We start from the raw sequence: 23668 nt of genomic DNA on the forward strand, positions 1-23668 counted from the left end.
ACTGTCCCTTGGATTTCCAAGGCTGTAATCTTTACAGAAGCAGACTGCCACACATCTTTCTCCTGTGGAACAGCTGGTGGGTTGGAACTGCCAATCTTTTGGTTAGCAGCCAAGCACTTAGTCACTGCACCACCAGGGCTCCTTTGTCTACCAATAAGGAGCGGTTAAATAAATGATGGTGTACTGATATAATGAAATATTAGAAACCCATCAAAAAGAACTGATACGGCTGATTTTTCAGAAGTAAATCTCTAGGCCTTTCTTCCGAGGCACCTTTGGGTGGACTCAGTCAGCTATGCAGTTAGCAGCTGAGTGCGTTAACCATTTGCACTAACCAGGCACTCCAAGCACACATAGTAATTAGAAAATAGACACAGGAAGTAATTTTTTAAAACATCTTTAAAGGAAAATAAAAGGGTAAGCTAAAGTAGATTTCGAAAAGACTTCAAGGAGGAGGTGGGTCCAAAAGTGAACCTTAACAGACGTGATACAATTTAGAAAAAAAAAAAAGAAATCCAAAGAAAAACAGGAATGAATACAGTGAGTGAGTTACTAAGAAGACTGATTGAAGCAGAAAACCAGAAGACAAAAGAGTCAACTATATTCAACAGGGAAAACCCAAACATTTTACTTAGGATGCAAACCTTGTGCTTGGTTTATCCGGGCACTGGACATGGAACTTTCTGATGTAAAATGTTTAGGTAAGTAAATTATTCACCCACACAACGTAAACTAAAGATATACTACCATAATATAAGTCAGACAGGATTTCGAGCACAGCTAAACAGTGACATATTGGTTCATTTTTCTAAACACATCAAGTCTAGTAACTTTTATATAGCTGTTAGATTTCCTTTCCTTGCTATTAAGTGCTTTAGAAGTTCTCTTCACATCTTAAAAAAGTAAATACTTTTGAAAGTATTTCTACACAGTACTTAGTAATTATAACTCAAAATGTCATTAATACTAAATTTTTGAAAATCTATGCCTGGAATACAGTTAATATAGATCTATTATAAATTACTTTGGAAGATGAAAAGAAAAATTCAAATTTCAACTATTAGAAGTCATAAGGAATTTCATTTAGCAAATTTTATAGCAGTTTACAAATGAAATTTACTTTTCCAATATATTTTATGTTTGCTAAGTTTATCTTAAATGTACAAAATTTTAAAAATATATGATTAAGAGTTTGAACCAAAGCTATCATCATAATTTTGAAAATCAATCTCCAAAATAGAAATGGCTATTTCTCCCCACTCAAGCATGGAGCCCTGATGGCACGGTTAAGAACTATGGCGAGCTATGGCTGCTAACCAAAATGTCAGCAGTTCGAATCTACCAGCCGCTCCTTAAAAACTCCATGGAGCAGTTTTACTCTGTGCCATAGGGTCGCTATGAGTCCGAATCAACAGCAACAGGTTTGGATTTTTTTTTGTTTCAGAGCCATTATATTCTCCACACTAGTCAAGGGCATTTAATTCATTTTTTAAATCAACTCCCACTATATCTATTGGTTAAAAAACAAAAAGCAAGATTGGGCAACTGTCCTTATTTATAAAATGAAACAAAGCACCAAAAATATACCAGTACATCTTATTTTAAATTAAGAAAAAGAAGGAAACAGGATTAGCAACACACAATCAAAACTCTCCACTGACTTTTACAATGTTAATAGATGCGATTAATAAAAGCCAGTTGCTACTGAGTCAATTCCAACTCATGGCAATCCCATGTTTCAGGGTACAACTGTGCTCCACAGGGTTTTCACGGCTGTGCTCTTTCAGAAGCAGACTGGCAGGCCTTTCTTCTGAAGCATCTCTCGGTGGGTTAGAACCACCAACCTTTCGGTTAGTAGCTGTATGTAACCGTTTGAGCCATCCAGGGACTCCTCACAATTAACAGTAAGTCTTAAAATTCTTTGTTGCCACACAGCGCAATCCCTTATTTAATACCCTGAAGTTCCCAACAAAGGTGTTTAAAGCAGGGTTAAAACAAAAAAACTAAACCAACTGCCACTGAGTCAACTCCGACTCACAGCAACCCCATGTGACAGAGAACAGAACTGCTCCACAGGGTTTCCTGGCTGTAATCTTAATGGAAACAGACCACCAGGCCTTTCTTCTGTAGCACCGCTGAGTGGGTTTGGACTGCCAACCTGTAGGTTAGTGCTCAAGCACAAATTATTTGCACCTCCTGGGATATTTTAAATCAGGGTTAAAAACCCATTGCTGTGGAGTCGATTTCAACTCATAGCAACCCTAATGGGCAGAGCAGAAGTGCCCCATAGGGTTTCCAACCCTGGTGGCATAGTGGTTAAGAGCTATGGCTGCTAACTAAAAGCATGGCAGTTCGAATTTGCCACGCGCTCCTTAGAAACTGTGTGTGGCAGTTCTACGCTATCCTATAGGGTCGCTATGAGTTGGAATCGACTCGACAGCAATAGGTTTGTTTTTGCCTTTTTTTTTTTTTTTTTTAGGAAGCAGACTGCCACACCTTTCTCTCCCGGAGCGATTGGTGGGTTCCAACCACCAATCTTTTGGTTAGGAACCGAATGCTAAGCTACTGTACAACTGAAAAAACAAACAAACCAAACCCACTGCTGTCGAGTTGATTCCAACTCATAGCGACCCTATAGGACAGGGCAGAACTGCCCCACAGAGTTCCCAAGGAGCACCTGGTGGATTCGAACTGCCCACCTCTTGGTTAGCAGCAGTAGCACTTAACCACTACGCCACCAGGGTTTCCACTGCACCACTAAAAAACTAGGGCTTGATAAATCAGGGTTAGGTTCTCCTATTACATGCTCCCACAGCACTTTTTCTTCATAACACAATTATAAGTATATTTGTTTAATATCTGACTCTCCCTCTACAATGAAAGCGCCACGAGAAGAAACCCTGCCAGTCCTGTTCAGTACTGTATTCTCAGGTTTTACAAAATGACTGACAGAAAGCTGCTCTTAGTAAGTATTTGTGAATTTAATATGTGTTCACAAGCATGCGTGAATCAACAGTGAATTATCTTCTCTAATCCTAAAATTGTTTGATATCTCTTACATGGAAAAAAGAAAAGGGCAAGAGAAAACAATTTTTCTCTTATCAATATTATTATTGATCACAAAAGCAGCAGCAATGAAAATTTATAAAAAGTTTAATATATGCCAGATGTTATGCCAATGCTTGACATTATCATTAATCCTTACAACTCTAAGATATAAATATTGTTATAATCTCTACTTAACAGATAAGGAAACTATGACTTAGAAAATTTAGAACTATAATTTTCTCAAAGTCACACACAGCCAGGACTCTGGAATTTTCCTTAGGCCAAAGCCCATCCTATTAATACAGTGGCCAGGTAATTTATCATCCAAAGATTGAAATACAGAATTAGGGCACTAATAATTATGTTGGAAAAAGTTTATATTGTGAATGTGCCAGGCAAACTAGGACTGTCCTGGGCAAACCAGGACTTCAGTTCACCCTATTAACCACTAACCTCAGCAAATCAAGAAAAGCTCTTTATTTAAAAGAAAATTATTGTTTGGTTTTTAACTATGTTAAATTCTCAGACTTCAGGACATTGATGAAACAGAACTACAAAATATGCTGAAACCCTTACATAAATTATTCCAGGGTTATGGTCATTTATCAACGTGAAAACTTACACACTAATTACATTAATTAGCAAAATTCTGTAACACATGAGGTTGCCATGAATCAGAATCAACTCAACACACAACATACAAAACTCTTTAAAGAAGGCTTTAATAAACAACAAAGAAGACACTAATTGAGTAAGTTTAATTTCCCTTCATTTCTCTGAAATTGCTTAGATTCCTACTAAAAGGAAAACACAATGGCTGACAAACCAGACAAATACTTAAGGTGACTCCTAAATTTAAGTCCAAAAATACGTAGGTACCTAATCAGACCACTCTAATCATTCCCTCTCAAATACTCTAAACCCTGACCAAAACCAAATCTTTGTGAAGCCACTAACGACATGCAAGGAAATTGTCTGGTACATAAAAATAATTTCTTTCTATCCATAGATTTCTCTCAAATCTCTACAATAATATCCTATTTTTTCCTTCATTAAAATTTTCACAAAATGAGGTGTTAAAGACCTTAAAGGTCGACTACTCACAATAGCCAAAAGGTGGAAACAACCGAACGCACGCCTACAGATGAATGGATAAACAAAATGTGGTACATACATACAATGAAATACTACTCAGGTAGTGGGAGAAATGAAGTCTTGATACACGCTACAGTATGGATGGAACTTGAACACTGAGTGAAATAAGTTGAGCAAAATAAGCCAATCACAAAAGGACAAATATTGTATGACTTTATTTATATGAAAAGACATGAAAAGGCAAATGTATACAGGACAAAGCTTATTAGTGGTTACCAGGGATGGGAGGGTGGGGAAAAGGGATGTTAACTGATTGTTGTAATTTCTGTCCATAAGTTATATACCTGTAAAAGATGAACTGGCAAAAACTGTGTGATAGATATATTTACACCAACAACAACAAAAAAAGAGGAGCTGCTATGGCTGCTATGTATAACCAAACACCTCATGGAATTTGGTTCCATGGTTTGGAAGTTTAGGGTCATAGCTTCATGTGACATTGCAGTTAATTGGCCTAATAACGTGTTTAATTCTTCTGTTCTACCTCCTAATTCACTGTGTAATGCCTGGGGTCTTAAAAGCTCATAATCAGCCATTTAAGGCACAACGTTTGGTCTCTATTCAACTGGAGCAAAGAGGAAGGAGAGTCAGGAATATGAGGAAGACATGGAATGTGTGGCTAACCGCCTCCATGAACACCTGCCTCCTTCACCATGAGACCAGAAGAACTGGATGGTACCTGGTTACCACTACTGAACATTTTGACCAAAGATTTCAGAGAAGAATCCTGATCAAAAGGGGGAAAATGTACAACAGAATTTCAAATTCTCATGGACTCAGACTTTCTGGAGCCAGAGAGGGTAGACAAACCCTGAACCTACTGCCCTGAGACAATCTTCAAACCTTAAACCAAAAATATTCTCTGAAGTCATCTTAAAACCAAACAATAGTTTAGCTTAACTATGTAAAAAAAAAAAAAGATCTGCCTTGAGCATTATGCACTTTTAAGAACTATCTATAAAGGATCAAACTGACGAGCGTAACTCAAAAGATTAGATAGCAACCTCAGGGGGCAGTAAGTTCATGTTAATGAGGGAGGAACAACTCAGAAAAGGAAGGTGAGACACAACTACCATGGCGTCCACCAGAAAGAGTCCAGTACAACTAGATAGTTCCCAGTTACCATTACTGACTACTCTGACAGGGATCACAATAGAGGGTTCCAGAAAGAGCTGGAGAAAAACGTAGAACAAAATTCTAACTGATAAAATAAGACTAAGCTTACTGGCCTGACAGAGACTGGAGAAACCCTGAGTGTATGGCCCTCGGGCACCCTTTTAGCTCAGTAATGAAGTCACTCCCGAGGTTCACCCTTCAGACAAAGATTAGACAGGCCTATAAAACAAAATCAGACTAAAAGGGCTCACCAGCCCACGGGCAAGGACTAGAAGGCAGAGGGGACAAGAAAGCTGGTAATAGGGAACCCAAGGTCGAAAAGAGAGACTGATGACATGCCGTGGGGTTGTTAACCGATGCCATAAAACAATATGTGTACTAACTGTTTAATGAGAAACTAGTTTGTTCCGTAAACCTTCATCTAAAGTACAATTTAAAAAAAAAAAAAAAAAAGCTTAAAATCCTGGAAACAACCGAAGTGTTCATCCAGAAATGAATGAATAAACAAAATGTGGTAAATACAGAAAATGGCATATTATTCTGCCATAATAAGAAATGAAGTCCTGAGATGCCATGACACAAATGAACCTTGGAAACATTATGCTGAGTGATATAAGTCAGACATAAAATGACAAATACAATGTAACCTCACTTATATGAAACATCTAGAATAGGCAAAGGTATAGAAACCAAAGTTTATTACTTGTTTCCATGGGCTTGAGGGGGCGGGGGGGCGGACACTATCCTTTAAGGGGAAACAGAGAGTGATAATGGTTGCACTCCATGACGAACGTAACTAACGCCACTGAATGGTACCCTTAAAAATAGTTTAAAAATGGCAAATTTTTTACATGTATTTTATCACAATAAAAAATATATAAACAAGTAAAATTCTACACCATTAAAAAAAGAAAAGAAAAAGAGGCTGAGAATGGCGGCACAACTCAAAGAATGTAATCAGTGCCACTGAATTGTACATGTAGAAACTGCTGAAGTGGTCTGTGTTTTGCTGTGTATATTCTCAATAATAACAAAATAAATAAAATTTATTTATTTGAGAATAAACTTCAAATACAATGATTAGATTAAAAACAACTAATTTTAGAATACTTCTGCCCATTTTCAAAATCCATCTAGGAAGTGAATATGGAAACAGTAGGCCTCAGAGACGGTTAAATCTACTGAATAAATGTAGGTGAAGAGCCACTAGATCCAAGGGAAAAAAAAAAAAGGGAAGGGCTCATTATTTTTTACAGCATGTATTATATATTTTATACATATTACATAATATGGAAGGGAGCCATATTTGTGCCCGTTCCCAAGAAAAGTGACCAAACAGAATGTGGAATTATTGAACAATAACATTAATAGCACATGTTAGCAAAATCTTGCTGAAGATAACTGAAGACCTGCTACAGCCGTACATCGACAGGGAACTGTCGAAGTTCAAGCTAGATTCGGAAGAGGACGTGAAATGAGGGCTACCCCTGCTGATGTCAGATGGATCTTGGCTAAAAGCAGAGAACATCAGAAAGATGTTTACCCGTGTTTTGTTGACTATACAAAGGCATTTGACGTACAGGTCGTAACAAATTATAGATAACATTGCAAAGAATGGGAATTCCAGGACATTAAATTATGCTCAGGCAGAACTCGTACATGCATCGAGAGTCAGTCGTTTGAACAAAACAAGGGGATACCGCAGAGTTTAAAACTGGAAAAGGTGTGCAGCAGTATTCTTCCACCTTGCTTATTCCATCTATGTGCTGAACAAATAATCCAAGTAGCTAGACTATAAGAAGAATGCAGCATCAGGACTGGAGGAAGACTCATTAACAACCTGAGATATGCAGAAGACACAACCTAGCTTGCCAAAAGTGAAGACTACTTAAAACACTTGTTAATGAAGGTAAAAGACTATAGCCTTCAGTAAGGATTACAGCTGAACACAAAGAAAACAAAAATCCTTACAACTTAACCAATAAACATCATGATACATGGTGATGAAGTTGTCAAAAATTTCATTCTTCTTAGACAACAATCAATGACCATGGAAACAGCAGTCAAGAAATCAAACGACATACTGTCCTTGGCAAATTTGTGGCAAAAGACCTCTTTCAAGTGTTAAAAAGCAAAGACGTCACTTTGATAACCAAGGTGCACTTCACCCAACCCATGGTATTTTCAGTCACATATATGCATGCGAAAGCTGGACAATAAGAAAAGACCAAATAAGAATTAACAAAAAAAAAAACCAAACCCAGTGCCATCGAGTCGATTCCAACTCAAATAAGAATTGATGAATTTAAATTGCGGTGTTGGCAAAGAAAACTGCACATATGATTGGACTGCCAAAAGAAAAAAACAAGTCTGTCTGGGTGGAAGTACAGTGAGAACGCACCTCAGAAGAAAGGATCGCAAGACTTCATCCTGCTTAGTTTGGACACATCATTAGGAGAGACCAATCACTAGAGACAGACGTGTTTGGTAAAGAAGGTTAGAGGAAAAGAGGGAGACTCTTAATGAGAAGGACTGACACAACGGCTGCAACAATGGGCTCAAACATAACGACTGTGAGGATGCCGCAGGATCAGACAACATTTTGTTCTGTTATACATAAGGCCGCTGTGAGTCAGAGCCACCTAGCAACACATCAGTTGTTCTTGTCACCTGCCATTGAGTCAGCCCGCACACAACAAGCCCACGTACAACAGAATGAAACGCTGTGAATCAGACTGCTGTGATCCATAGGGCTGATTTTCAGAAGTAGATCACCAGGCCCTTCTTCCCTATCCATCTTAGTCTGGAGGCTCTGCTGAAACTGTTCAGCATCATAGGAACACACAAGCCACCACCGACAGTCAGTGATGGCTGGCACAAGGTGCACTGGCCAGGAATCAAACCCTTGTCTATCTACCACATGGAAATCGAGAATTCTACCACTGAACCATCAATAATCTCATGTATGTATGTATCCGTTGCTGTTGAGTCGATTCCAACTCATAGTGACCCTACAGGACAGATGAGAACTGCTCCATGGAGTTTTCAAGGCCGTAATCTTTACGGAAGCAGACTGCCACGTCTTTCTCCCGTGGAAGAGCGGCTGGTGGGTTCAAACCGCCAAACTTTCGTTTACCACTGCACCACAAGGGCACATACATATATATTCATTCCCCATCCCACCTTCACCGCCACTGGACTGTAACTATTATAAGGCAGGGACTTTGTTTTATTCCCCTCTCCAAGCACTGTGCTAGAGGCTGAGGATGCAGACTGGCCACTGCATCTGACATACAAAGAGTACACTGCAACCTTCAGCCAAACCATAGACAGGCCCATAAAATAAACAATAACATCCGAGAGGAACGTGCTCCTTAGAACAAACAACTATATGAGATCAAAAGGGTAATATTTGCACAAGGGCAAAGATGAGAAGACAGGAAAGGGTAGCAATTTAGGACGAAAGGAAATGGGAAACTAGGATGGAAATGCGGGAAGTGCTGGCATATTGTGAGGAATGAAACCAACGTCATGGAATGCTTTATGTACAAACTATGGAATGGGCAACTAATTTGCTCTGTAAACTTTGACCTAATGAACAATAAAAAAAAAGTTTTAAAAGAGTACACTGATTTGTAAACTTTCACTTAAAGCACAATAAAAATTATTTAAAAAAAAAAGAGTACACCGCACAACTCCAAGGACTGCCATTCATATATTCATATATAGTGTGAATCTATCACCCATAAATTTGTTGCACTGTGGTGGCTTGTGTTACCATAATGCTGGAAGCTATGTCATTGGTATTTCAAGTATCAGCAGGGTCATTTACGGTGGACAGGTTTCAGCAGAGCTTCAAGACTAAAGAAGACTAGGAAGAAAAGCCTGGTAATCTACTTCCGAAAATCTACTTCCGAAAATTAGCCAATGAAAACCCTACAGATCACAACAGAATGTGCCCTCTATATGCTGGATGATAAGCCCCTAAATTGGAAGGCACTCAAAATACACAGTATCCGCAACAATGGACTCAAGCATACCAGCAATCATAAAGATAGTGCAGGACCAGGCAATGTTTCATTCTGTTGTACATGGGGTCGCCACGAGTCAGAGCTGACAGAAACTAACAACATAGTGTCAATGGTGCCTACCTGACTTTTGCAATGTGGAAACCCTAAAACAGTGAACCAAAGAGACAAAAATGCTTACCCACACAGTGCTTACATTTTAGTGTCCAAAAAAAAAAACACCCTGTTGCTATGGAGTAGATTTGGACTCACAGTGACCTTACAGGACAGAGTATGACTGTCTCAGAGGGTTTCCAAGGCTGTAATCTTTACAGAAGCAGATTGCCACATCTTTCTCCTGCAGAGGAGCTGGTGGGTTTGAACCGCCAACCTTTCAGTTAGCAGTCAAGCACCTGACCACTGCACCACCAGGGCTACTCATTTTAGTGTACCCACACCCATCAAGTTAATTTAGACTCACAGCAACCCTATAGGACAGAGTAGAACTGCCCCGTACGGTTTCCAAGGAGCAGCTGGATTCAAACTGCCGACCTTTTGGTTAGCAGCCAAGCTCTTAACCAGTGTGCCACCAGGGCTCCATTTTGGTGAAGTAGCTGCTTAATAAATATTTACTGAACGAATGAATAAGTGAACAGAGGAATAATTAAGCCTCCCCACCAAAAGCCAGGTTCTGAATTATCTCCAAATTCCTGTATGGCAAGGTTAGAGAATACATCATTTAATGGTATCTGAAGCACCACTGCTTCAGGGATCCTAGTTTGGGTCCCAGAACACACACATAAACTAATAATGCTAAACTAAAACCAAACCCACTGCCGTTGAGTTGATTCCGACTCATAGCGACCCTCCTATAGGACAGAGTAGAACTGCCCCATAGAGTCCAAGGAGCGCCTGGCAGATTTGAACTGCCGACCTCTTGGTTAGCAGCCATAGTACTTAACCACTATACCACCAGGGTTTCCCTAATAATGCTAGACATGTTTAATTTACTAGTATGTATCTTCGTTATTAAGGAGCCCTGATGGCACAGTGGTTAAGCACTCAGCTGTTAACTGAAGGGTGGGCAGTTCAAACTCATCAGCCATTCGGCAGGAGAAAGATGTGTCAATCTACTTCTCTAAAGATTACAGCCTTGGAAATCCTATGGGGCAGTGTCCTATAGGGTCACTATGAGTCAGAATTGACTCAATGACACACAATAACAACATCTTCATATTTGGGAGTCCCTCGGTGGCACAAATGGTTTAAGTGCTTGACTACTAGCCAAAAGGTTAGCAGCTCAAGCCTACCCAGAGGCACCTTGGAAGACAACCCTGGCAATCTGCTTCCAAAAGGTCACAGCTTTGAAAACCCTAGGAAGTGCAATTCTACTCTACACACATGGTGTCATCATGAGATGGAACTGACTCAAAGGCAACCAACAACAACAACAATCTTCATATGTAACTATTATATGATATCTCTATGAGAGGCTTAAATTCTGAAACTTTTTCACACGTCTTAGTTATCTAGTGCTCCTATAACAGAAATATCATGAGTGGATGGCTTTAACAAAGAGAAACTTATTTTCTCACAGTCTAGTCTGCTAGAGGTCCAAATTCAGGGCACCAGCTCCAGGGGAAGGTTTTCTCTCTCTATCAGCTCTGGGGGGAAGGTCCTTGTCATCAATCATCCCCTGATCTAGGAACTTCTCAGGCGCAGGGACCCTGGGTCCAAAGGATGCGCTCTGCTCCCGCTGCTGTTTTCTTGGTGGTGTAAGGTCCCCCAGCCTCTGCTTGCTTCTCTTTTACATATCAAAAGAAATTCGCTTAAAATACAACCTAATCTTTTAGACTGAGACCTGCCTCATCAACATAACTGCCTCTAATCCTGCCTCATTAACATCACAGAGGTAGGATTTACAACACATAGGAAAATCATATCAGATGACTGAACGGTGGACAATCACACAATACTGGGAATCAAGGCCCAGCCAAGTTGACACACAATCCATGACAACACAGAAAATACTTATCTCCTCTATAGACAGTCTCCCAGAGCATAAAAGAAAATGTACACACCAATATTTCAGTATCAAGAAGCCGATGAAAAGATGGCAGCACAAGTATACCTTTGTTGGTGACCATGAGGCACCAAACTTAGTTTCTTCATAAGAATGTTTCCCCAAAGGACATCTTTAAATACTCCAAAACCAAACTCATTGCTGTCAAGTTGATTCCAATGCATATTGGCCCTACAGGACAAAGTACAACTGCCTCATAGGGTTTCCAAGAAGTAGCTGGTGGATTCAAACTGCTGACTTTCGGTTAGCAGCTGAGCTCTTAACCACTGCACCACAAGGGCTCCTTTAAAATATGAGGAAGCAAAAATATTGCAATAATAACCTCTGCACAATAGGCCTGCTCCTTTCCCTATAACTGCCCTTTCCAGCCACCCCCGCAACCCTTCAACCCCATGAAATCAGGCAGCAAGCTCTTACTGAAAACCAGTGTCCTGTATTTCATATCTCTACAGACTACTGTTTCCACTTTGGTTCCAATACAATCCTAGATACCACAACTTCAGATAGTCAAGTCTATACACATACTATTTTCTGACTATAAAAGTTGCCTTCTTCAGTTTTTCAGATATTGGTGGAAACTACTGATTGAATAGCATCAAAGAGTAGTAAAGAAATACAGATGAGACTATATGATATACAAGTGGAGAAGTCAGAACTAGATTCAAATATTACCACTACTACTTACTACCCATTTTGCTTTCTATAAGCCATTTAACCTCCTTGGCAATTCGATTTCCTCAGTTGTAAAACAGGAGTGCCATCACCTGTCTTATGGGGTTGCTTCAGGGACTAAATGAGACAGCATTAAACAATACCTGGCTCATGAAATGCTAAAACTTAGTTTACTTCTGTCCGTATTAGGCTACCATCGAACGGGCAGAAGGGCAAAGCGCAACAACTAAATTTATCAAAAGTCAAGGCTGCCACGGTCTCCACCAGGCTGAGCCCTGTAAAACTAAACGGTGCTCAGCTACCACCACTGACTGCTCTGACAGGGGTCACAACAGAGGGTCCTGGACAGAGCTGGAGAAAAATGTAGAACAAAATCCTAACTCAAAAAGAAGACCAGACTTGCTGGTTTGACAGAGTCTGGAGAAACCCTGAGAGTATGGCCGCTGGACACCCTTTCAGCTCAGTAATGAAGCCACTCCTGAGGTTCACCCATCAGCCAAACAGTGGACAGGCCCATAAAACAAAAGGAGACTAAAGGGCCACACCAGCCCTGGGGCAAGGACTAGACGGCAGGAGGGGACAGGAAAGCTGGTAATAGGGAACCCAAGGTTGAGAAGGGAGAGTGTTGACATGTTGTGGGGTTGTTAACCAATGTCATAAAACAGTATGTGTACTGCTAACTGTTTAATAAGAAGCCAGTTTGTTCCGTAAACCTTCATCTAAAGTACAATTAAAAAAAAGAAGAAAAGTGAAGGCTGACAATACGAAAATAATTTAAAATGAGAAGGCATACTTTCAACTCATTCAAAAAATACTAATTGAGCACTGTATCCGGCAGGCACTGTTGTAGGCGCTCAGGATATAGCTATGAAAAAAAAGTCTTTCAAAAACATCAAAAAAAGCAGCTCCATCAAAACATTCACTGAGTGAAGTATCAGAACTCTTTTCACACTGAATATCTATGTCATTCATTTGGCACCTACCTCGAACTGATGTATTTTATTAATAATTTTTCATATGCACACCGTGTGTATATATACAGTCCTAAAGATGAGTTGATGGCAACGGAGTTTTTTAAAAGGTGAGGACTGTGTTTTATTTATCCTCAAGTCTCAAAGTCCTAGCACCGTAATTTTAACGAATCATTTCACAAATGGATCAGTGCCTCAATATGCTATTCATTCATTCGTTTAAAGATATTTATTGAGTGTCATGTGTCAGACACTGGCAATACAGCAGTTAGTAGGAAAAAGACATAGTGCCTGCCCTCATGGAGCTTATAACCTACTCCAAAAGAAGAGCCTGGGGGAGAAAGGTATATATCATACAAAAATATCATATACCTCCAGATAAAACTACAATAAGAATCTAAAAATTAAAAAAAAAAAAAAATTTAATACCAAAACACTAATTCAAAAGCATCTGAAGTTTATGATCCGACATCAGCACATACTCAAAGTACCTAAAAGCTAATACAAAGTACCTAAAAGCTGAAGTCTATTAACTTTAATGTAGAGGTCTTTTCTATCATTTAACGTAAGCCACATACAATACTTACCTCTCTAAAATGTCCAGCTTACATTTAAATAAAGTTAACACATTTTACCTGTGGTTTTTTCCTCTAACTTTGTACTTCCATAGAACTTTTTATCCAAAAAATCCCAAATGCTTTTTACTCAGCAATGCATTTTTCACAAAGTCTCCCTGGCAGCAGTAAGAGAAACAGACAATATTCCTATTACAAGAGTAAAAACCCAAATACCAAGTAATCAACTAAGTAATGCACAGAAATGAAACTTCACTGTATTTGTCCAAAAAGAAATGCCAAACACACAATTCAAAGGAATATATGTATCACTTTTCTACAATGGACTGGGTCTTAGAGACAGGGTCACTCTCCTCTCAGTGGAGACACTGACTAGGCACCTTAGTTCTCAGAACAAGTGGTACTCCTATCACCTGTTCAGCAGGTTTCCAGAGGTTATGGGTGTACCTGTAATTACTCAGAAGACATGTAATCAAGGACCTATCAAAGGACTGGTTAAAAAAGAAGACTATTGTGGCTTGAGCACATGCACTTACTTCCTCTCCCACCCCAAATCTCACAAAAAGATATAGCTTAAAAAGAAGACAAGCATGAACAACACAGGGAGATAAGAAGGGGGAAAAAAAATACTAGTCAGGGAAAATGATCAAAGGAATTATTATGTATTTAATTCTACAGGTGTTAAAAGCTTCATCCACGAGCTAAGAAACAACTGAAAGTTTGTATATTTGGACTACAGAAATGGCCAGTAAATGAATGTATAAAGTTGAATTTTCAGTTGCTACCAGAGATGATCCTATGAACTCCACCTCTGCTTTTGATTCAGAATTGTGACAGAAGACATTGTTTCCCACATTACTCAAGATCTTCTATATTGTGCTCCAAGTGAGAAATACTTCTGAATTTGATAGAAAAAAACTTGCCCTACTCTGAGGAAATTGTATTTTTCCCTACACATCTGAGAGTGATACTTGTTATTACTTTTCCCTCTCAGACTTCTTTTCCATGATTAACCCTCAATTTCTACCGCTGTGCTTGTATTATGTTGGCAAATACCATGAGTGATAGAAAAGGAGGATCACAAATTGATAAAAGAGCATATTACAAAAAGACCCAGGATTAATACAGCACTTCACCTAAAAAGTTACTCAAAGTATTTATTCTGATCTTCACAACTAAGATATGAACTCTAAAAGAGTCAGTGACCACGTCAAAAAGACCAAAAGCTAGTGACAAAGCCAGGAGTACCCACAAACAGACCTAACAAAGAGAGGTAGGAAAAGAATTGAAATATTTTTCAAAGACTGTTGTCTAGTTCTGAGAGGACAGTATTAGTTTGCTTGCTGAGATGGCACTTAGGTAGAGCAAATAAATGCTAATTTACTAATGGCCAGATTAACAGAGGTAAAGCTTCATGCACGCCAAAAAGAAAAAAAAATATATATATATATATATATATAGCAGAGATCACAGCTAACTGCATAGCACTGCAATTCAACTTGACACTAAAAGTGTGGGCACAAGAAAATAATTTCAGTAACCTGCAAAATGTATCCTATGTTTATCCCCCTATCACATATATACACTACCTGGGGAAAAGGCAAAGCTATAAGAATAGCCTTTAGTACTATGGCTTTTTAGAGTAAATCATATGTCTCTAGACACAGTGAAAGAAAGAATCTAAAAAGACTCAGAGGGGAAGGAGGGAAAAATCAGCATAAAGGGTTAAGTGAACAACAGCACAGAAGTGAAACATGAAAAGTTCCTCAATCACATATCCTACAAAGGAATACATTTCTTCCTACAAAAATCAGTTTCCTAAAAGCAACAGCATGAGCAACCCCTTTTTCTATCAACTAAGACTTCACAGGCACTAGCAAATGTCTATTACAGACCCCAGAGCCGTGGAGAGTGCTTTATGTGAACCAAGTACTAAACTCCTGTCACATAACACCAACTTTACAGGGAGAGCTTACCAGACTCAAATCAATCCACTTCAGAAATATACAACAAAGGAATATACAGTCTGCATCATAAATATATAGCCCAAAAACCTAATAAATCCAGTAGAATTACAATTTATCCTAAAAGACCAATCTCTATGTATGATTAGCAAATCTCTAAAATCTCTGAGAAAGCAATTAGATCACTGCACCATCTACTAGAGCCAAACGCAAATCTTAAAACTGAAAAACAAATATTTCAAAGTATATCTTCGTTAGCCTGTTATCATGGTCTTAAAACATTTTAAAGAAGTCCTTAAAACATAGTTTCATTAGCATCCTTCTAGAAAGAGCTCTAATATCTTTCATTCTTCTAGCAATTTAAAAGCTACCAAATGTTCATGTCTACATTATTGATCCTTGCTTTTAACATCCCCATAACAGCTGCTTGACAAATTACCTCACCTTATTCCTCAGGGGGTAAGGACAGAATGATATCCATGCGTTCAAAAATGGGACCACAAACTGATCAGTGACAGATGAGCTAATTGCTTTGGATGAGGTAGAGACACTGCTCTAATAGACAGTCACGGCATGATACAATTAAATGCTTATACTCTAAATATTTTATTTGTATGTAAGCGTAAAGGGCAGAACTTTTCTTAAATTTACTTTTATTTTAAAATTGATAAGACAGCTTCAGAAAGTCAGAAAGTTTGCACATCTTTGCGACTCTTTCCACAGAAAACCTAGTCTTCAGAATATTTACGCTGAATAGTTTGGACAACTTTAACACTTAGCTTTCTTATTTCAACCTAAGAGATTGTTAAGCCCCAAAATATTCTATTAAATAAGACTGAGTTTTAAAAAATATTTTCCAGATTTTTAGCAAAATAAATGCCAAAAATATTTTCAAAGATACAATAAATATATTTCAGAGTAATACGGTAAAATGTTTCCATTGTCTTTGCCTAGACTCCTTCTGTGATTCACGTCAGAACATTGTGTATGACACAAAGAGAAAAAGTATATTCAAACAGTAAACTTGTAGACCCTAAAGAACATAAAAAGTTGCTTTCCCCGGTAAGAATAACAAAATGGTGTGGATTTAAAGGAGCCTTTAGATGAATGGCATGTCCCAGCCAAATCACTCTTGGTAAGTTAGCCTCTTACTAGAAAGAAGCAAGACTGTTCTGAATTCAAGACCAATCTCATAATTGTCAATTATCACTGGTCAATTCCTTTAAAGTGATCATCTAGCTTTACGTTTTACACTGTGGGTAATGAAATTTCAAGATCTTTCCACCACTTTAAAAAAAACAAGCACGCACTTCAAATACCACTTTTGCAATTGTGTGACAACGGAGGTGTTAATTCACCTTTTGTAAACTATTCCCGCAACAAAATGTAGACATTCAAGCAGCCATACAATTTTGGGATGATAATACCTACCGTCCAAAACATTCGACACGCTTCTTTCATGCCCCCTTTGTGACCTGAAAGCTTGTTAGCTGGCTGGATCGCCAGCGCTGAAGCTACAATATCCTGTTTGATCTCTCCTGCCTGGAGAGGCGATAGCGTTGATTTTGTTTTTAAAGTTGGTATCACGGCAACTATAAACTTTTTTCAGCATCCCTGCCTGGCTGCCAACTGGAGCTCTCTGTTCACTTCCTCACCAACTTGAACCACCCCCAAACAGTTTTAGAGTAAGCTGAAGTTAGACACCGACAAGAGCTGACACACTTTCAAGAAGGGTTTGACACCGCGGAAAACTTTCACTTCTCCTCTCCAGTCCTTCCACCCAGGGAGCCGATCCTCGGCTCCTGCTCCCCGAGAATTCCCCTCTGAGGCGGGACAAGGACACGGAAAAAAGACGGTTCTACTGCCCCCGCAAAGGTGCCCCAAAAGCCCTCTCCCCCGGACTCAAGTTCTGCTCTTTACACAAAAGAGCCGGGGCAACGAAACGGTGGCGGCCCTTCCTGAGCCGGTGCCACCTCCACCGCGCCCGCAGACCGGGTCTCCGGCCGCCCGAGCGGTCTCCGCCGGAGCTGTCCTGCCCCCAACCCGGCCAGACAAAGCACCGGCGGCTGGGCCGAGACTTCCAAGCCTCCGGACACGGGCTGCCGCGCTCTTACCCGGGCTTCGTCCAGAGCGACGCCGCCGCTTCCCCCGGCCTTGGTGGCAGGGCAGCTGGCAGCGCGGGTCTTGGAGGAGCGGGTCCGAGAGGAGATGAAATGGCTGCTGCCTCCGGTTGCCCCAGGCTCCGCTCCGGCCCCAGGCCCAGGCCCAGGCCCAGGCGACTTGGACCCGAGAAGGCGCAGAGAGCTCTTCCGGGTGTTCACCATGGTCCGGCCAGGGAGACGGGACCCACGCCGCGGCTGCCGCGCCCCGGGGAGGCGAGGAAGGCCGGTCCGCCGGCCGGGCAGTCAGGGCCAGCGGAGCTGAGTCCGGCAGGGAGATGAGCCGGCTCGGACTCTGCGAAGCGCGGGCGAGGGCAGGCGAGAGTAGGACAGAGGAAAGGAAGTCGGCGTGCGAAGGCAGGTAGCGACAGGCGTGAGTGATGCTCCGGGCCGACACACAGCCCCTTCGCCGGCTTCGCCCTCCTCAGCGGGAGCTGAACGGAGCCGCCATGTCTGCCCCTTTCTCTCTCGCTCTAGCTCCCTCGCTCCGTGCGTCAGGACTCAAGCGCCGCAGGGCCGACGCGATCGCTTCCGACCGTGGCCGCTGCGGGGCGCTGCAAGGCCGGCCAGCCCTTCCCTTCCCGGTTTCTCCCTCCTCTCCCCCGCTTCGCCTCCCAGTAGGCCCCGCCCGGCGGCGCGGCGTCAACTCTCGGCTGCGAGAGAGGAGACGCTCTGGGCTGTGTCATCTCTATGGTTTCCGCGTCTCCCCCGCGAAATAAGCTGTGCTGAGGGGTGTTGGGGAAGACCCGACAGCGCGAGCTTGGGAGTAATTGGTTCTGAGGCCCTTCATACCTCCCCAGGCCCGAGTACCTCAGAAACCCCCACCATCACCCTAGGTGACCTGGAAGGCGCAAGGAATGAGCAGCAAAGGCGGAGGAGGAAGGGGTGTCCGGGGGAACGGTGACGACGAGGGCGCAGTCAAATGAATTGGATTCCCAGAGCTCCCCTAAGGCAAGGTACTGAACTTGAGTCACACTTTTCATGGCTGTAAAAATGAGGATAACTGTGATAAAATAGATCTGCAGTGTCTGGCACAGAATAGCTTAAAAAAAAAAAAAAAAGCCACGCTAGAACCCTCTGCCTTTAAACAAAGCAAGGCAGGATCGTTTCCTATAACCGTAGCCAAGGCAGAGCCACAAAGGAACGAATTCTTCTTACTCAGAGTCTTGCTTATCACTGCCCACTCTCTGCCTGCCGAACCCAAAGATATCAAATGCGTGGTTTAACTTTAAAGAAAAAAATTTAAGGCATACAATTAATATTAAAAGTTCAGGTGTAAAGTAGGGGTTATGTTCATTTCAAAAATTCACTGTTAAGAAGAGGTAGAGAGCCCACTATTGGGGCAGAAGTTTTTCCTGTTTTCTGCAGCAACAAAAACAAGCCTCCAGAAAAGCTCTGCGAAAATCACCAGGCGGTATCACAATGAGACCATTCATGCCATCCAAGCTCCTAATCATTTAATAGAACTGCATATAGCACTGGGTATGGAAATACAGTTTTTCTCTTTGGGAAAGCAGTACTGATTCCAGGAGGCAGCAAATCCTTTTGACACTAATTTGCATACCACGCACCGCCCTAGGACCCTTCACCCGCCACTTAAAACCAGCCTTTTAATGTGTGTGGAGACCTCAGATTGGAAGAAGGCCTGGGTTTTCCTGAGGCAGTTAGCTATGAGATTACTGACCAAAACCTTTTCATTTCCTGCCGAAAGAGACTGGTTTTAAGCAGTGTGTAAATTGTCCCAGTGAGGTGTGTGGTATGCAAATTAGCCGACAAAGGATTTGTGTGCTTTCCTCCATTGTTTTGTTTTTGTAGTCCTAAATTTGGGAGGAAAGATTATAATATGGATTATACCATTTACTATCAATAAATGTTTAACCCAAACCCAACTAGTATTAGTAGGTACACTGCCAGGCTCAGATATGTGGAGATTTAAAAACAGTAACAACATAGTTCTGGCCCTCAGGGAGCTCACAAACAAAGAGAGGATGAGGGACAGTCAAGGAACTACTGAGCTGCAACACAATGTTACAAGAAAGAATGAGGTACAGACCCCTAATACAAGCAGGGGTGTTAGGGAAACCCCCTGCGTGGTAATGACCCTTGAGATGCTCTTTAAGCCACAAACAACAACATACAAAGGCAACATGGACAAAGGAAAGCCTGAAAAAGACTTGGAAGAGTTGCCTATTTCCCAGAGTAGGAACTAGTGAAAATAACTAAAAAGTCTTAATAGAATTTTTCTTTTGACATTATTTAAAACTACATCCACGAACCAGCAAGACACTGAGTAACAGCAAGAATTCAGACAAGTAAGCAAAGCCCTAAAGGCAGCTTTCAGTCTCAATGCATTTGCTCAACCCCAGTAAATTAGACCTTCTATTTTCTCTGCTTCAGGAGATGCAAAGGACAGGAGACAAAGTCCAGAACCTGCTCAAAGTATCAGTCTAACAGTCGCCCTGCAAAATCCTGGTAGCAAAAGGATTCATCCTAAGTACAAGACCAAATTAGGAGTAAACAACGTTTCCATCATTCCCAGACGACAGCAAAGAAAAGTGCCTTTCCCAGAATTGACGCTAAGAATAAGGGATAAAAAAATATATCCCTTGAGAATTCAAAACAACAAACTGGTCCTCCTTCCTATTTACAGCCTGAATTCACCAAATCTGATAGGTGTGAAGACCCTCAGGATAATCATTTAGACTAAATACACTTGAGTCAAAAGTGGTCCTAAGCACAAAGCAAAAGCAAATAAAAATCACCTCTGAAAGAATGAACCTTTAACAGGAGATGCAAAAAAAACAAAGTCTTATGAATACGACTCACAGTAAAAGAAATTCACAAAACACACAAGAAAAAGTTATGTAAAACAGCGAGCGAAAAAGAATAGCCGTCAGAATAAAACCCATTGCCATCTAGTCAATTCTGACTTATAGGGACCCTACAGGACAGAGAACTGCCCATAGGGTTTCCAAGGCTTTAAATCTTTACTGAAGCAGACCTCCACATCTTTCTCCAGAGGAGTGGCTGCTGGGTTCAAACCACCAACCTTTCGGTTAGCAGTCGAATGCTTAACCACTATGCCACGAAGGCTCCTGACATCTGAATAAGACCCACAAAAATTTATATTCAGATATATAAAACAAGTGTTTAGCTATTTAAAGAAGTGAAAGATTAGAAAATATTAATAAACAAAAGCTTATAAAAATGACAAGCAAATTTAAACTGAAAAATTGACCATAAAAAAACAATTAGAAATCAATAATAAAAAGTTACCTGAAAATTCCTGAATATTTAGAAATTAAACAATAATTCTAAATAACACATGGGTAAAAAAATAAATCAAAAAGGAAATTAGAATATATTTTGAACTAAAGGAAAATGCAATTAAGTATTTCAGAAATTGTGGGATGTAGCTAAATGTCATGAATTGAATGGGGCCCCCAAAAAGTATGTGTCAACTTGGTTAGGCCATAATTCCCAGTATTGTGTGGCTGTCCTCCATTTTGTGATTGTAATTTTGTGTTGAGAGGATTATGGTAGGATTGTAACACCACCCTTACTCAGGTCACCTCCCTGATCCAAGGTAAAGGGAGTTTCCCTGGGGTGTGGCCTGCACCACCTTTTGTCTCTCAAGAGGTAAAAGGAAAGAGAAGCAAGCAGAGAGCTGGGGACCTTATACCACCAAGAAAGCAGCACCAGGAGCAGAGCAGGTCCTTTGGACCTGGGGTCCCTGCGCCTGAGTAGCTCCTCAACCAGGGGAAGATTGATGACAAGGAATCTTCCTCCAGAGCAGACAAAGAGAGAAAGCCTACCCCTGGACCTGATGCCCTGAATTTGGACCTGTAACCTACTAGATTATGAGAAAATAAATTTCTTTGTTAAAGCCATCCACTTGTGGTATTTCTGTTATGGCAGCACTAGATGACTAAGACACAAAACCACCGCCTACAGAGAAATTAATAGTTTAAAATGTATGTATTATAAAAGCAAAAAAAAATTTCAAATCAGTGAACTAAGCTTCCACCTTCAGAATCTCAGGAAAGAGGAAAAAGCAACTCAATGTAAGTAGAGGTAGGAAATAATACATGTAAGAAGAGATCAATGAAATAGAAAATAGAGAAAATCAGTGAAATCAAAAGCTGATTCTTTGGGTGAAAAATAGTAAAAATCACTTCTTGTTGCTGGTTGCTATCAAGTTGGCTCTGACTCATGGTTACCTTATGTATAGCAGAACAAAATGGTGCCCAGTCCTATGACACCTTAATGATCTTTGATGTGAAACTCTCATTAGACCAACCAATAGAAAAAGAGAGAAACATAGTTCATAAAAAATATGTTCTACATCCTACTTTGGTAAGTAGTATCAGGTCTTAAAAGCTCTAAGATACATCTACTGGTCCCTTTCCATCCTGAGCAAAGGAGAATGAAGAAAACCAAAAACACAAGGAAAATATTAGCCCAAAGGACTAAAGGACCACATGAACCATAGCCTCCACCAGCCTGAGCCCAGAACTAGATGGTGCCTGAGTACCACTACGGACCACTCTGACAGAGATCACAATAGAGAGTCCCAGAGTGAGCGAGAGAAAAATGTAGAACAAAATTCAAATTCACACACACACAAAAAAAGACCAGACTTATTGGCCTGACAGAGACTAGAGGAACCCCTGAGAATATGGCCCCCAGACACACTGCCAACTCAGAACTGAAGCCACTCCCGAAGCCCACTTTTCAGCCAAAGATTAGACAAGTCTATGAAACAAACAATAACACACATGAGGAACGTGCTTCTTAGTTCAATCAAGTATACAAGACCAAATGGGCAACACCTGCCCAAAAGCAAAGACAAGAAGGCAGAAAAATCAAAAACAAAAAAAAAGCCATTGCCATCGAGTCGATTCCAACTCATAACAGGACCGGAAAACTGGAAGAAAGGACATGGGGAACCCAGGGTGGAATGGGAAAGGGAGAGAGTGCTGACATAATGCAATGATTGCAAGCAATGTCACAAAACAGTTTGTGTATAAATTTTTGAATGAGAAACTAATTTGCACTGTAAACTTTCACCTCAAGTACAATACATATTTTAAAAAAAGAGAGGAGAGAGAGAGAAGACAGAAATAATTATTATCAGGAACAACACTTGATATCCACAGACATTAAAAGGATAATAAGGTGATAGCATAAATATCTTTATGTCAATAAATTTGACAATATAGATGAAAAGGGAGAATTCTATAAAACACACAACTTTAAGACAAATAGAAGCAAAATCTAAAACCCAAATGACCCAATATAATATAGATTTTTCTTAAAATGCTATCTTGACCCAGTTTTGAGGCCCTAGCTAGAGACTGACTGGTCCCTTTTTTCCACACTCCAACCACTCCACCTCCCTTATCCAGCTCTCACACTCTGGGGCTGGTATGTACCCAGCCTAATCGACCTAGGGCCTGGTACCAAACTACTAGAGACAGCCCCTTAGCCCAGAGGCTACCCCCAAAAAAACCCATTGCCATCAAGTTGATTCTAACTCATAGCAACCCTAAAGGACAGAGTAGAACTGCCCCTCTGCCCCTGCCCCAGACAGTTTCTAAGGAATTCCTGGTGGATTTGAACTGCCAGACTTTTGGTTTGCAGTTGTAGCTCTTAACCACTACGCCACCAGACTTTCCCCAGAGCCTACAGAATTACTGAAAATATCCAATCTCCAGAAAGCCTGTGAAACCTAGTAACCCCACCGCACTTGCCATACATAAACTGTCTCCTACAACTCCATCTCGCTGATACTCTATCCCTAGCTGCAATCCCCTGTGTGGTCCAACTTGGTAGTTTTCTCTTGATTGAAGCTCTAAGTAACAATAAGTTTACCCTTCATCTCTCTGGGTGTCTTTGTGTTGTTTCCTGCCATCCAA

General features: G+C 40.7%; 2 protein-coding genes across 7 annotated transcripts in view; one reads left to right on the forward strand and one right to left on the reverse strand.

Moving 5' to 3' along the window:
- ATAD2B (ATPase family AAA domain containing 2B) overlaps positions 1 to 23668 on the reverse strand; it is a 181073-nt gene that overhangs the window by 152100 nt on the left and 5305 nt on the right. For 3 of the 6 annotated variants that reach the window (XM_023550459.2, XM_023550458.2, XM_003411911.4), the window contains exon 1: positions 17706 to 18255. The exons of 1 other annotated variant lie outside the window; for it this stretch is intronic. In XM_023550459.2, the coding sequence (XP_023406227.1) occupies positions 17706 to 17915 (210 nt within the window). In that variant the 5' untranslated portion in view covers positions 17916 to 18255. Of the gene's footprint in view, positions 1 to 17022; positions 17609 to 17705; positions 18256 to 23668 lie in introns of those variants that run through there. 2 more of the 6 variants (XM_064295084.1, XM_064295085.1) reach the window with 2 other exon arrangements.
- Positions 18421 to 23668, forward strand: part of UBXN2A (UBX domain protein 2A) — a 69217-nt gene continuing 63969 nt past the window's right edge. Inside the window, exon 1 of the transcript XR_010323557.1 lies at positions 18421 to 18706. The gene's annotated coding sequence lies outside the window, so the exon portion shown is untranslated. The remainder of the gene's footprint in view (positions 18707 to 23668) is intronic.

Source organism: Loxodonta africana, chromosome 12, assembly GCF_030014295.1.
Source record: "Loxodonta africana isolate mLoxAfr1 chromosome 12, mLoxAfr1.hap2, whole genome shotgun sequence".
Lineage (NCBI taxonomy): Eukaryota > Metazoa > Chordata > Mammalia > Proboscidea > Elephantidae > Loxodonta > Loxodonta africana.